The sequence below is a fragment of the Pochonia chlamydosporia genome, chromosome 1, assembly GCF_001653235.2.
Source record: "Pochonia chlamydosporia 170 chromosome 1, whole genome shotgun sequence".
In the NCBI taxonomy this organism is placed as follows: Eukaryota; Fungi; Ascomycota; class Sordariomycetes; order Hypocreales; family Clavicipitaceae; genus Pochonia; species Pochonia chlamydosporia.
In genome coordinates, this window is record NC_035790.1 from 6,727,414 (window position 1) to 6,740,007 (window position 12,594).

Here is a 12,594-nt window from a genome sequence, read left to right on the forward strand (position 1 = left end):
GCAAAGATTCCTGAAAGGTTCCAATCTCTGCAACCGGAATGGGAATACACATGGATACTTAAGTAAATGCTGGTCAAACATGCGTTTGTTTGTATGATGTCAAGTTGCCTTTGACATGGAGTACATCGGACCCCCATCAACCCAACTTTCGGCTCGGGAAGGTACGACCGATCGTCAGACACCTCCTAGGCCAATCAATGCAAGTACGATGCGCCTAACTTCCATCATTTGATGTCAACTGGTGTCTGTGGCCCGACCAGCCTAAATCTCACAGACCATTGTGCATGGCGAGCATCCGTATTTGTCTTTCGAGAACTTGAATTTTTTGCTCTCGTGTCACCAAGCAAGACAACAACGTGGCGCAACGGAGACATCGATCAGTACCAGATCATCGGTCAGTTGGGCAGCAGCAACGCAACTGCATCCTAGTGCATCCAACGCAGGGCGGCTCTCATGCAGACGCATCCGTGCCGTCCATTTTTTGCCAGAACCACACCTTCGACGCTGCATATGGATCATCTCCCAATATACTGGGCATGGTTATGTTCCTGATGCAACTCTCCAGTTAGTCTCCGACAAAGGAGGTATCTTGCTCTCCGACGCGGGAGAGGTCGAATGAGAGGGAATCAACATGAGGCAGCCCACTGTCATTCACGAGTCGCTATACGGAGTATGTTTGCTCCAAGAAGCGGTCACCTCAGCGTCGCCACCATTCGTCAGCATCGATGGGTATTGACGGACAACGGAGTACAATAGAGAGAAAAACTGGACCAGGTCAACAAGTGCCTTGGATGGCTTTAGCGCGTGGTCCATGATCTATCCATCGGGTCTAGTCAGTGGCTGGAGCCGCCATTGCCAGTCGGCACGCCCCGCGATTTGCTAATTCGGTTCACAGCCATGGCCCGTCCAGCTGAGAACAGAGGCCCCCCATATCGAACGGGCTCGTGAAGACGATGGACAAAGGTTCAACTGCGTCGGCTGTGTACAGAAGCTCAGACCATGAATCAAGGTGTGGGCATGTACTTTCTCGGCGCCGGTCCCTCGCCATCAATGACTAGGAAGGGCTGGCATGACACCGGTGATAGGACAAAGCGTCCACCACTTGTCACTTCTTGAGTTGCAGCAGGTTGTGTGAGTGGGCGCCTCACTCGTTTCATGCACCAGCGCCTGATGAGACGCAACATGGAGGCAAGAAATAGCCGGATAGCCAATAAGAAGTGCTCAGAGAAGTTATGTGAGGGAAAATCGTTCGGCGGCAACGGTCCACTTGGGTGAGTTTGATGCGTCTTCTTGGATACATGGCTGCATATGAACCTTCATTATTAAACCCTCGTTCTTCCCTCCGAGTGAGGTCAACAACATCTATTCTAAGCCTTCTTCCACAATCGAAAACCGAAGCTCTCAAAGCTACCTGGAGTTGTACCTGTGCTACGGTGGGGAGCAGTGGAGTTTTCTCTCCAATTTTATCTCCAGGGTTCACTACAGAAGACTTCACCGACACTATTGAGGTGGGGTCAAGGACCAGATACCTCCAGCCTCCTTCAGCTGTGACCTACCGCCATTCTTGAATCTTTAAAAGATCATGAAAGACTTCTTTTTCTGATATATAATCAGCGGCATTACAGCGGAACGCATTTTTGGTGGCGCTAACAAGCCGTTGGGCTACCCGTTTTTAGCGGCAAAATGCCTCTTGAGCAAACCATCACCATCGTCAACAATTCTGGCAAGATCATAAGCACTGTAGGTCACCGAACAAGTCCCATGCATAACTTTGAAACATGCAGCAACGCACACGAGAGTGCAGATAACGTTTTGTTTAAGTAACTATTTCCTCTAACTTTACATAGGGAAAACAACTCTTTTCTATCTTCAAGGAAGCAAAAGCATCTTATGATGAGAAGAAGGCAGAGATCAAGGGCCTGAAGCGTGCCGAAACCTTTGACCAGTCGCGGAGCGTACACAGGCATGATGGGCATTATCATCGACACGGACATGGCAGTCGTGGGGGCCGCAGTGAGTATGAGCCAGCGTACCACACAGAATTTGACTATGGAAACAACCCCGAGTATCATGACGACCGGCGACGTTCGTTCGATGCCCATAGCGAGACGGGCTCTCACAGAAGCTATCGATCATCTCATTCACATTCCAAATATCGCCACCACAGCACGAGAAGTCGGCCAGCTTTGACAGAGAACAACCTAAAGACGTTGAGCGAGGCGTCGAGCACGTCACCCAGTAGACCGCCGATGGCATACCGCAGTCCTTACGCCGAGACGCTCCCCAAAGATATGGTTGTGTCAAGGATGAATCTCACTCAGCATGATGCAAATAGTGTCACTGAATCAGACTGGAGAAGATCCGCTCTCGCCCGACGGGTATCAGAGTCAGAGATTATGCGACAGGGTGAAAGGAATGGAAAGGAGATCGACATGAATCTTGCGTACGGAAATATCCCTCCTGATTTGGAGCACAGAATAGACTTGGATCCTTCTCGGGCCGACGAGTTCGAGGAGCACAAGGCCAACCAGCTTGTTCGCAAGGTCGAAGGACTGTTGGACGAAGCCCACTGTCTACAGCACTCTGCAACCTCCATCATCAAGCACCTTCAGGAAAAGCCAGACGCGGCCGCAGCCGTTGCACTAACACTCGCTGAGCTGTCATCTGTAGTGGGCAAAATGTCTCCCGCCTTCCTTGGGTTTCTTAAGGGCGGTTCTCCTGCCGTGTTTGCTCTGCTTGCATCACCTCAGTTCCTCATTGGTACTGGCATTGCCGTCGGGCTGACTGTGGTAATGTTTGGGGGCTGGAAAATTGTCAAGCGTGTGAAAGAGCAACAGGCAGCTCGTGAAGCAATAGCATGGGAAGGAGCCCCAATGGATCGTCCTGCGCCACTGCGGACTCAGAGCGATTTCAGTGCTGGCATGGACGAGGCATTGATTCTGGACGATGAGCTGAGTACCATTGAGACCTGGAGAAGGGGGATTATGCCTCTAGGTTCCGATAATGAAAGCGCCGACATTGAGCTGATCACTCCCGAGGCGGATCGTGCTCACAGGGAAAAGTTCAAGGACGATTTTGACCTTCGCTCGCATAGAAGCGCCCATACAACGAAGACCACTAAAACGTCCAAGACTTCCAAGACGGCAAAGACATCAAAGAGTCGCAAGACACAGAAATCGTCAAGCAAGGACAAGCCCAGAGACATTCCCGAGCGCAAGAGCAGCAGAAATGCTACGGTTGAGAGTATCAATGGCGAGTCCGAATTGGGCAAGCATAGGTCCAGCAAGAAACAGAAGGACAAGGACAGGAATAGGGAAAGGGGTGTACCGATGATTGAGGATGGGAGAAGCAACGGAATGGAGCTCGTATTCAGGCCCAAAGCACAACGACAGGGCGACAACATGTTGAAGGCACTCTTCAAAAGCAAGGATAAGCGTGAGAGCCGAGCCGAGCTAGTGCTCGCGTGAATGTGGATATATTGCAAACAAACAACAGAATCTCAGCGACGGCAGGTGGCGTTCCGGTATTTGATTTTACAGAGGATGGATGGTTCCTGGACTTGTAAGTGGACCTGTAACTAGTATTTGACAAGGGAGAAATTGGCGCTTAGAGTGGTACTCATCTTTTGTTCATTTGAGGAAGACGTAGCCGATGTGGCTGTAATTCAATAGGTTCTCTATATGTCTCCATCACTAGCGTCTACAACATGTTACGATTGCTTCAAACTTTCCCGTTGTTTCCGTCTATCGGCTTGACGACGATGACCTCCGTCTTTGTCATATTGCCCCCTCGATATGAATATTCGTATTCCCATCCACTGGAGGCGCCTGCATGCTCACCCTTGTTATTCATCACAACCAGGCCAACTCGAGTACGAGGGAACTTCTTCACAATCCGCTTCACTGCATCCTCACCAGCAGCAGCAGGCGACATGCCGCGTCGCATATTCTCCACGGCCTGGTAACACGGCAAAAAGCGCATCATGATGTCCCCGTCACCAGTCGCGCCGCATCCTCCAACATCACTGTCAGCATAAGAGCCGCTTCCCGTAATAGGACCATCACCAACTCTCCCTGGAATCTTGTGCGATTTGCCATTGGTAGTGGTTCCTGCGGCCATGCTGCCGCGTTTATCGAGGGCAATAAGTGAAATAGTATCGTGGCCTTGTTCTGCCGCATCGTCCACGTCCACTGATCTCGTTTTGAATCCGCCATGCTTTGACGACGGCTTATACGGGCCGCACTTCTGCTTTGGATCAGGAAACACATTGACTCTTGAGTTTGGTTGGCAGTTCTTGCGTTTCCATTCGATACACTTCTGTCTCGACTTTTTGGTCGTCAGGCTTTCTTCCTTGAAGCCATTCGCGACGGCAAACTGCGTGGCTTGATCACCCGCAAGCAAGCTGTGGTCTGTATACTCGAGAACATGTCTGGCCACAGCCATTGCGTCCTTGATCCTACGAAGAGAGGCTACGGCGCCGACGTTGAACGTATTACCGTCCATGATCATGGCGTCGAGGGTGGTTTCGCAGTTTTCGGCGGGTGAACCACCGTAGCCTACTGTGCCGCGACATTGCTTGTCTTCACAGGTTGTGCCGCCGATTTGGACGGCATTGAGGACGGATTGGGAGTTGAGGAGGGCTTCGTGTGCGGCGTCTGCGGCGACTGTTGCTGGACCGCCCCAAGTGTGGACGATGATGGGGGTGATGGTGTTTGTTGCGAGGGCGAGGGGGAGGAGTGGTAAGAGTGTATGGGGGATGGATGAGCGCATATTGATTTCCGGGAATTGCAGATACACCAAGTTAGGGTTGTGTGAAGGATGTCAATTTAATTAGATGAGGTTGTTTGTCTTGGATTACAAGTACTGTAGACAGCTATGGACTGACTATGTAAGGGAGAGACGAAAGACATGGCTCTTTTTGTAAGGGTTTTTGAGTGGGGGCGTCCTATTCACAACAATGGAAAAGTTAGAAATGAGTGGTCAGAGCAAATGTTGGCCATAAAATGAATGGTCATAAGATTTTGGAGCTATCGATGACAAGAAGTGAATTCAATTGACAGAACCGCGCGATGCGGTTGAAGACTCGGATTGCTGGATTGAGCGGGAATAAGTCACGCTGACATGACACGGACCAGACCTTTGCAGGAATTGATTCTATTCTTTGCCGGAATGGGGTGCGTGCTTGGTCATTTGAAGGGTTGGTTTTGTTTTGACAGACGTCATGAGGTGCTCATGTGTTCATCTCGACATTGCTGTCTAAGATGTTGGGCTTCACATTCAAGCAACCAACCGACTAAATGAGGATTGTTGGTTCAATGTTCTTCAAGTCAGCTTCCTCTTGAAGCTTAGGGGCTTGGCAAACCATGTAAGCAACCACAGTTGGTTGAGACTCATTATAAATTATTCTATTCATACTGTACAGTACCAGTTGAACAACTAAATGTTGTATTTCTTGTTTCCGCTTGTAAGTGTGGCTGATACCAGGAACCAACAGTAACTAAACTGGTTACGGAACGAGTTGAAAACGAGGTGTGGTAAGAGTTGTCTGGTGGCTGACACTAAACAAAGTCCCTGACCATGTGGGGTAATCAAGCAGTCCAGTCTGACTGCGTATATATTCAATCCGATGCCCACTCCTGCTTACCTTTGAAACTCTTCCTTGTTTTCTCATGTGAAGGCTGTCTTGTACAACTCACGCGGCGTTTCGACAACGCCCGCAAGTTTGCTGTATGAGCTAATTGGAAGGATTTCGCGTATATACATCTCGTAAATTGATCAAGCTTACTCTGCGTCATTACATGTTATAAAATGACGGCAGACCCCCCAACTGTAGTCTCCCCAAAGCCAAGGCAGCCTGTTGCCGTGGCTGGCCTCATTCAACACGCCATCGCCATTTATCAATTCTTGGTGTCTGTTCATCGAGATGACTTGGCAGATGGTAATCTTACAGTTTCCACGTCACATATTCATACCCTATCCTCCAAGCTGGATGACATTGTTGCGGTCCTTGAAAAACATGTTGGCCACAACGACCATGACATCGGTTCTCTTCCATGGGCATGTCACAAGGTCGGTCAAGATCTCAGCTTGAAACTCAATCGCATCAAGAGCCATTTTGCTGCTGCGGATGATATACGCACGGTTGAGTTTCGTAAAGTTTGGCCAGCTGTTGACATTGAGGCGCTTGGGGACCGTCTGCACGAACTCGCTGGCCGCTACCCTGATGCACGTATCACTTTCAAGTGAGTTACGTCTTGATTTCACTCGAATCGCATGTTGACTTTTTAATAGAACTTCTGCAATTTATACTGGCTCGGAAACGACCGCTTTCGAAAATGAGGCTCGCCGAGACGATGGCCAAGACGAAATGTACCAGACCAAACTGGATTTCAGCGAAAAGAGTGTCATGAAAATGCCACGCAAGAGCAAAGTGAAAGCTGGCCCGGTTGGAATATTTCAAGATAATGTTCCAGTTCCCAAAGCGTCTGAAAAGCCACGGCTAGCTCCTGCAAGTCTTCTGTATGACTTCATCCTCGAAAATTTGGCTTACAAGACTATGCACGATAGAGAGGAGGAAGTTGCTGAAGCTCATGGGAGCACTTTTGACTGGGTATTTAACCAAGCAGACACTCGAGGCAAGCAGTCTGATTGTCTTGAACATGAGTTGACCGCTTGGCTTGGCACCGGCGAACTGGGCCCTATTTACTGGATTACTGGTAAACCCGGCTCTGGAAAGTCGACGTTTATGCGTTTCCTGTTCCAGCACGATTTGACGCGTCAATATTCGAAAGCTTGGGCAAACGGCCAACCAGTATGCATGGCAGGTTTCTTCTTTTGGACCAGCGGATCGCGAGACCAGCGCTCTCAAACGGGTTTACTTCGCTCACTTCTACACCAACTGCTTTCCAAAAACATGGAATTGATCCCGGATACGTTCCCCGACTTATGGCAAAAGCTGAGAGTCATGACCACCAAGGAACGAATACAGCTGTCCCTGGAATGGCTCGTCAAGGACTTGTTGTCTGCTTTCCAGCGTCTAATGGACGCAGCACTGCCCAATATGAAGATTTGCCTATTTGTGGACGGCCTAGATGAATTCGACGGCGACCACATTACCATGATCAACTTCTTCAGGGATCTTGGCTTGGGCAAACACGGAGGTTCCGTGAAGATGTGTCTGTCCTCGCGGCCGTGGGCTGTGTTCGAAAACGCATTCGAGCAGGCGGTGCCACATATGAAGCTCCAGGACTTAACGTACGTTGATATGCTCAAGTACACTGCCGATAAGCTACTTGACAATGTGAATATCCGCCGATTACTACGAAAGAATCCTGAATTTGGTGAACAGCTTGTCAATAATGCCGTTCAGCGAGCGGACGGAGTGTTCCTATGGGTGAGACTGGCAGTGAATGAGCTCACTGCCAAGTGGAAAGTTGAATCCGGGACAACTGCCCTAGTCTCTATACTCGAACAGCTTCCCACTGATCTTGACGACTTATTCTCCAAGTTACTGTTCCAAGACCAGACGAAGTCAGAGCAGGGAGAAACAGCAGTGGTATTCCAGCTCATTCGCGCGAGAGAGATAGTCGCAGACTTTGTGAGGGATGATTCAGCGAATTCCCTTACCGTCTGGGAACTAGCCTTTGCTTTACAAGAGCAGGATGACGCTCACACTACCACCTGGGAAGTTGAGGAGGCAGACAACAAGTTTATTTACGACCGGTGCCGCATGACGATTCATCAGATCACAGAGCGCTTTGCCCGCCTACTGGATCTTCATCGGCCTACAAGACAGGGGAACATGAAGCCTCGCTTTTCGGACGACACCCTGCGCGACGCGAGAGTTGAAGCCGCACAGCGAGTCACATACATACATCGCACAGTTCGTGACTGGCTCATGGATGCACCGGGTATCCAGGAAAGATTAGTTGCGCAGTCACCTCCCACGTTTGACCCTCACCTCCGTCTACTGCGATCATATGTCCTTCGACTCAAGAGGCCGCTTGAAGAGATTGAACACCATCGGCGACTGGATGAGTGGTGGCCAGATATTGCTCTCGCGCTAACACACGCTCGATATATCACAAATGATCCTCTTGGTCTTCAGAGACAGTTTGTAAATGAGCTCAACGCGACGCTAAGCTGGCACTGGCTTGAGAAGCCCCAAGATCCATATGACCACTGGGCCAGAAATGCATTTGGCAGTTACGAGATCCGCATGAAGGCCGCACCGATATGGCAGCCGTTTCTGTGCCTTGCCACGAAATTCGGTCTGACTCGTTATGTTTCCGAGGAAGTTACCGCTCGGAACGGCTCGGAAAAGCATGGAATTTCAGAAGAGCAGCAAGAACTGGAGCAAGATGATGCTACGCCGTTGTTGGCGTATACGACAGAATTCGTGTGCTCCCGTATGAAGAGCATATTTCCGCTTTCTGATCCGGAACTCGTTAGGTTTCTGCTCAGGAATCCGTGTCGTATTAACCCGGGTCCTAATCATGAGTATTCCGACTTTGTTACCCGGTCGGGGAGGACGTCGTGGGTGGCGCTTTTACGGCATTTGCGGGATGCGCGGCGGCGAGGGTTTATAGCTTACTATGATACTGATGTTGATGGAACGTGTCGATGGGTAGAAATCGTGCGTCTGTTTTTGGAGGTTGGTGAGGCGGACCCTCATGCTGTGGTCTTGAAGGATAGTTGGGATCCAGAGATCACGGGCTTGGGGGTGTTGGAATTACTGGATGAGACGTATGGGGCTGTTGAGCTGAAGGAGTTGAAGGAATTTATGGCTAGGAAAAGGGAGGAGAAGGGAAAGCAGTCGCAATATGCGCTACGATCGAAGAAGGCATGATGTGTCCGTTAGTATTATTCTCTTGAAATATATCCTGTAACCAGATTAAAGATTATGACCCTAGTATCCATCTTTCCTGCTGACTTGATTCATTAATTTCTTCCCTTCACTGAATCTCTCCAAATTTGCTTCAAGAATGGCAAACAATCTCTTCCCATATGCGGTGGTTGCCCCGCTTACATGCGGTGTGATTATCAAGTTCTTCGCCTTCCAGAGCTCATGGCCATCAGGTAAAGGCTCAGGGTCGGTAACGTCGATGGCCGCGCCACGAATGACTTCGTTATTCAGTGCTTCGATGAAGTCATCGGTGTTGATAACCTGTCCTCTTGAGATATTCGACACAAATGTCTTCTTTTTGCCTAGAACTTTGAACTCCTCTTGCGAAATGAGACCAATTGTACTCTTTGTAAGTGGTGTTGACAGTACGAGCAAGTCTAAATCGGAACCAAGAAATTCGTGAAGTTCCTTTTTAGAACCGCCTGAGAACCATTTACTCGGAAATAAGCCCTCTGGATCCCCCATCCCAGGTGGCGTATATGCGTCATCGCGACGAGATTCAGGTGTATTTCGGGGATGAAGAGTATATGCATGCACGTCCATGCCCATGGCGTTGCAGAGGCGGGCTACTTGTCGGCCAATGCTACCGTACCCCAAGATTCCGCTTTTTGCCAATTATTATCGAGAGCATTCAGGTCATTTGGTGCATCACTTACACTCGCTGTCCCACAGTGTCATCAGGCTCGTCGAGTCTCTGCCAATGGGCATCGCGCTGAAATTCCAAGTATTGAGGTACTATGCTTGTTAACTCACCGAAAAGTATGGATTAGATGAAAATTGTCTCACTTACACTTCTTCTTATACGCCAAAAATGTCCCAATGACCCATTCTGAAATCTGCGGGCTGCTCATGCGTCAATTACACATTGTTGGCTAGGATTGTGTGCCACTTACCCATGCACCCCGTTCGCCGTACAAAATGGGATGTTCGTATTCTTGAACACCGGTTTATCCAGAATCAAATTTGCTCCTGCGCTTATTATCTGGACAAATTGCAAATTACCAGCTTGTTCCAGCGGCGGTAAACAAACCCCTGTGACTAACAAGGTGACATCCCGTCTCGAGTCTTCTGGGATTTCGTTCCAGTCATGCAAGACGAATCCACCCTGGTGGAATACGACTTGGAGATCTGGGAACCGAGTATGGATATTGTTGAGGAAGTCTTGCGGGGGGTCCCAAGGCGTAATGGCGAGTAGTTTGTGGCCTTTGAGGCTCGGGTTGGCTATTTGGCGGATTATAGTCATCTTTGTAAAGTGGCACTAGATGACAGGAAAGCGCAGTGGTAAGAGATGGGTTGTCGTTTGTGGTACGTTAGGTTGCTAAGAGTCAAGAATTTGTAGCTCGTGATCGGGAACATTGAACGTGAAGGCTGCTTGTCAAGGGCGGAGTAGCTTGACTTAATAATTGTTGATCACAGTCTGGGTAAAGTCGCACAAATTACCCCACACATAGCATCATCAATGGCTTGGGAGCTAGATCAGTCTACTCAAGTAAAGAGAATGTTATGGGCAAAACAAACGGCCTATATAAACTACCATGACAGATAAATAACTCGTTTCTGGTCTGTGGGTGAGATCTAAACTGCAGATGATGGTCTGATGAGACATGCCAGCTTGACTCTTTGGCATTCGAGGTTTCCTTCCGAAATTTCCGAAATCGGCCAAGCGCCCATGGCAGCACTCTACCTGCTCGCAAGTCTTAACAAAGGTTTGGAGAGTTTTGTTCTTCAAGAATAGAAACTGAGTTGTGGCCCAAGCATATGACGATAGAAGATGTTGGCTTTTGTATGTTGTTTCGGGTGACTTCTGGATTCCTTCGTACCTAGTACCTAAGCACCCAGAGTCCAGTCCACGGAATAGTGAGTGGACCAGTGCAGAATTACCAGACTGACATCTGGAATGTGCACTTTATTTAACAAGCAAGAGCGAACAATGCCCGGAACATTCAACTGGCAGTTGCCATCAGCTGGCGGCAACCCGAGCCAAATTAATAGTTTATACGTGGAAGGAGCCACTTTGACCTCAAGTGCGTGTCTATGGTCAAGATGCCAATCCAACCTAGACCAGACAAGACACCTGCATTCTTCTTCCTTCAATGTTTATTTAGCTGGCCACACCGAGGGTCGTTGATGAGTTTCTCGATCAAGTGCTCTCGCTCCCCAGCCTTCAACACGGACACGGATTTTGCACTCGTTCATCCCCGCTTGCCTTGCAACCAACTCAAATCAGACCAGACACTTTTCAAGACTCCCTTTTTGGTGTAGGTAGTTTCTCCATCTAAGGAAGTTGTGTCAATCCAATGTGCCAGCACGCTTAGCCGTTGGAATCATTTCCGGATTTTGGTTTGGGACCAGTGTGTACTGATTGATATTCTTAGTAGGTGCAAGAAAGAGTCGACAACAAAACAAGAATCTTCTCATCTCCCTGTCACTTCTCAAAAAAGAACCATCTTTCAAGAGCTCAAACAAACCATCTCCTCACGCAGTCGACAGCTCGTCATCGTGCGGCATTCACGCACCTACAGTGTACACCATGTCGGATCGTTGTAGAGACAGGGACGAGGAATCAGATCCAACAGCAAAAGGAATTCCACGAACCACCAAATGGCTGCAGCCAAGTGCAAAAGTCACACCTCAACAAGCATTCTACGTCTTTGGCATCCATGGAATTGGAGCTATGATTGTCGCCGGGATCGTGAACTTTGCAATCGCCTCTGGTAAGTCACGTTTTCACGCTTATGAACGTGTGTTACTGCTCTTCATAAATTAACAAATACCCCGGACAGTGGCCATCGTGGTTTCGAATGGCGGCTATAGTCGAATCTACAACGTTAAGAAACCAGCCCTGTTGGTGGGCATTGCGGGTGTCAACATTCTTTTGCAATGCATTTTCACTTGGTTTGCTGCGTACAAATTGGTTTCTTGTGATCTTGGTCGCGGCAAGGTGCAGCCTATCGGGTTTGTCAACGAGCCAACAGGCAAATTCATGCGCTGGTTCTTCATTTTATCACGAAACAAAAATGACAACATTGAGAGTGTCCGTGTCATGTCTCTTAAAGGAGCAGGTCAGCACCTCACAAGAGCATTTCTACTCGCAGTATTGGGGTTCGTCCTACTCTGGCCGGCTTCTTTGGGCATACTCATGGTCTTGAGAACCAAAGCTGAAAGAGGGTCCGATTTTGACCTTATTTGGCTTCCGCCAGTGTTGAAAACGGTTCTCGGCGCCGTCCTTGCATTGCTTACAACCCCTTTGATGGCAATATTCTGGTTGCTCAGAGGTGGTTGGGAGGCAAACCAATACCTGTAAAAACTTCACCAAATACATGAATTACGCTCATGAGCCTACAATGAATAGAATTATTAGATTATCCATAGCTCTTAACATTCCTAATATGACACACTCACAATGATTATACATTACTATCTTGAGGTATTCACCAGGCAGTGAAGATGACGAGAAATCATGAGGCGCTTAACACTTTCGACGGGACCCAGAACTTGCATCCTTTCCTAGTCCTACAACAAGCTCATTATAACATATAAATCGAAGCACAATAGTTATTCCGAAGACAAACCCGTACCAGAGGCAGCTGAACGACTTTAAATGCTCACAACTGGATGGAAGTCGCACCACGATATATCAATTCTTCCATGGCTCGCAACACCACGAGCAGGTAATCCGAGAGAGACAA

The 12,594-nt window shown here is 48.8% G+C and overlaps 5 protein-coding genes across 5 annotated transcripts; 3 read left to right on the forward strand and 2 right to left on the reverse strand.

Annotated features, from left to right (window-relative positions):
* Positions 1-1,683: 1,683 nt before the first annotated feature.
* VFPPC_01772 (hypothetical protein) lies at positions 1,684-3,467 on the forward strand (the record flags this gene model as incomplete). The annotated part of the gene is made up of 2 exons (XM_018281543.1): positions 1,684-1,740; positions 1,848-3,467. The coding sequence occupies 2 exons, from the start codon at positions 1,684-1,686 to the stop codon at positions 3,465-3,467; spliced, it is 1,677 nt and encodes a 558-aa protein (XP_018150307.1).
* A 253-nt stretch (positions 3,468-3,720) lies between these two features.
* VFPPC_01773 (peptidase T2, asparaginase 2) lies at positions 3,721-4,770 on the reverse strand (the record flags this gene model as incomplete). The annotated part of the gene is made up of 1 exon (XM_018281544.1): positions 3,721-4,770. The coding sequence occupies one exon, from the start codon at positions 4,768-4,770 to the stop codon at positions 3,721-3,723; it is 1,050 nt and encodes a 349-aa protein (XP_018150308.1).
* A 1,038-nt stretch (positions 4,771-5,808) lies between these two features.
* On the forward strand, positions 5,809-8,848 carry VFPPC_01774 (small s protein; the record flags this gene model as incomplete). Its single annotated transcript, XM_018281545.1, has 2 exons — positions 5,809-6,242; positions 6,292-8,848. 2 exons carry the CDS (start codon positions 5,809-5,811, stop codon positions 8,846-8,848), a joined length of 2,991 nt encoding a protein of 996 aa, XP_018150309.1.
* Positions 8,849-8,908: 60 nt separating this feature from the next.
* Positions 8,909-10,148, reverse strand: VFPPC_01775 (D-isomer specific 2-hydroxyacid dehydrogenase; the record flags this gene model as incomplete). Its single annotated transcript, XM_018281546.1, has 4 exons — positions 8,909-9,509; positions 9,562-9,640; positions 9,696-9,748; positions 9,799-10,148. 4 exons carry the CDS (start codon positions 10,146-10,148, stop codon positions 8,909-8,911), a joined length of 1,083 nt encoding a protein of 360 aa, XP_018150310.1.
* Positions 10,149-11,435: 1,287 nt separating this feature from the next.
* On the forward strand, positions 11,436-12,209 carry VFPPC_01776 (hypothetical protein; the record flags this gene model as incomplete). The annotated part of the gene is made up of 2 exons (XM_018281547.1): positions 11,436-11,619; positions 11,689-12,209. 2 exons carry the CDS (start codon positions 11,436-11,438, stop codon positions 12,207-12,209), a joined length of 705 nt encoding a protein of 234 aa, XP_018150311.1.
* Between the last annotated feature and the right edge of the window lie 385 nt (positions 12,210-12,594).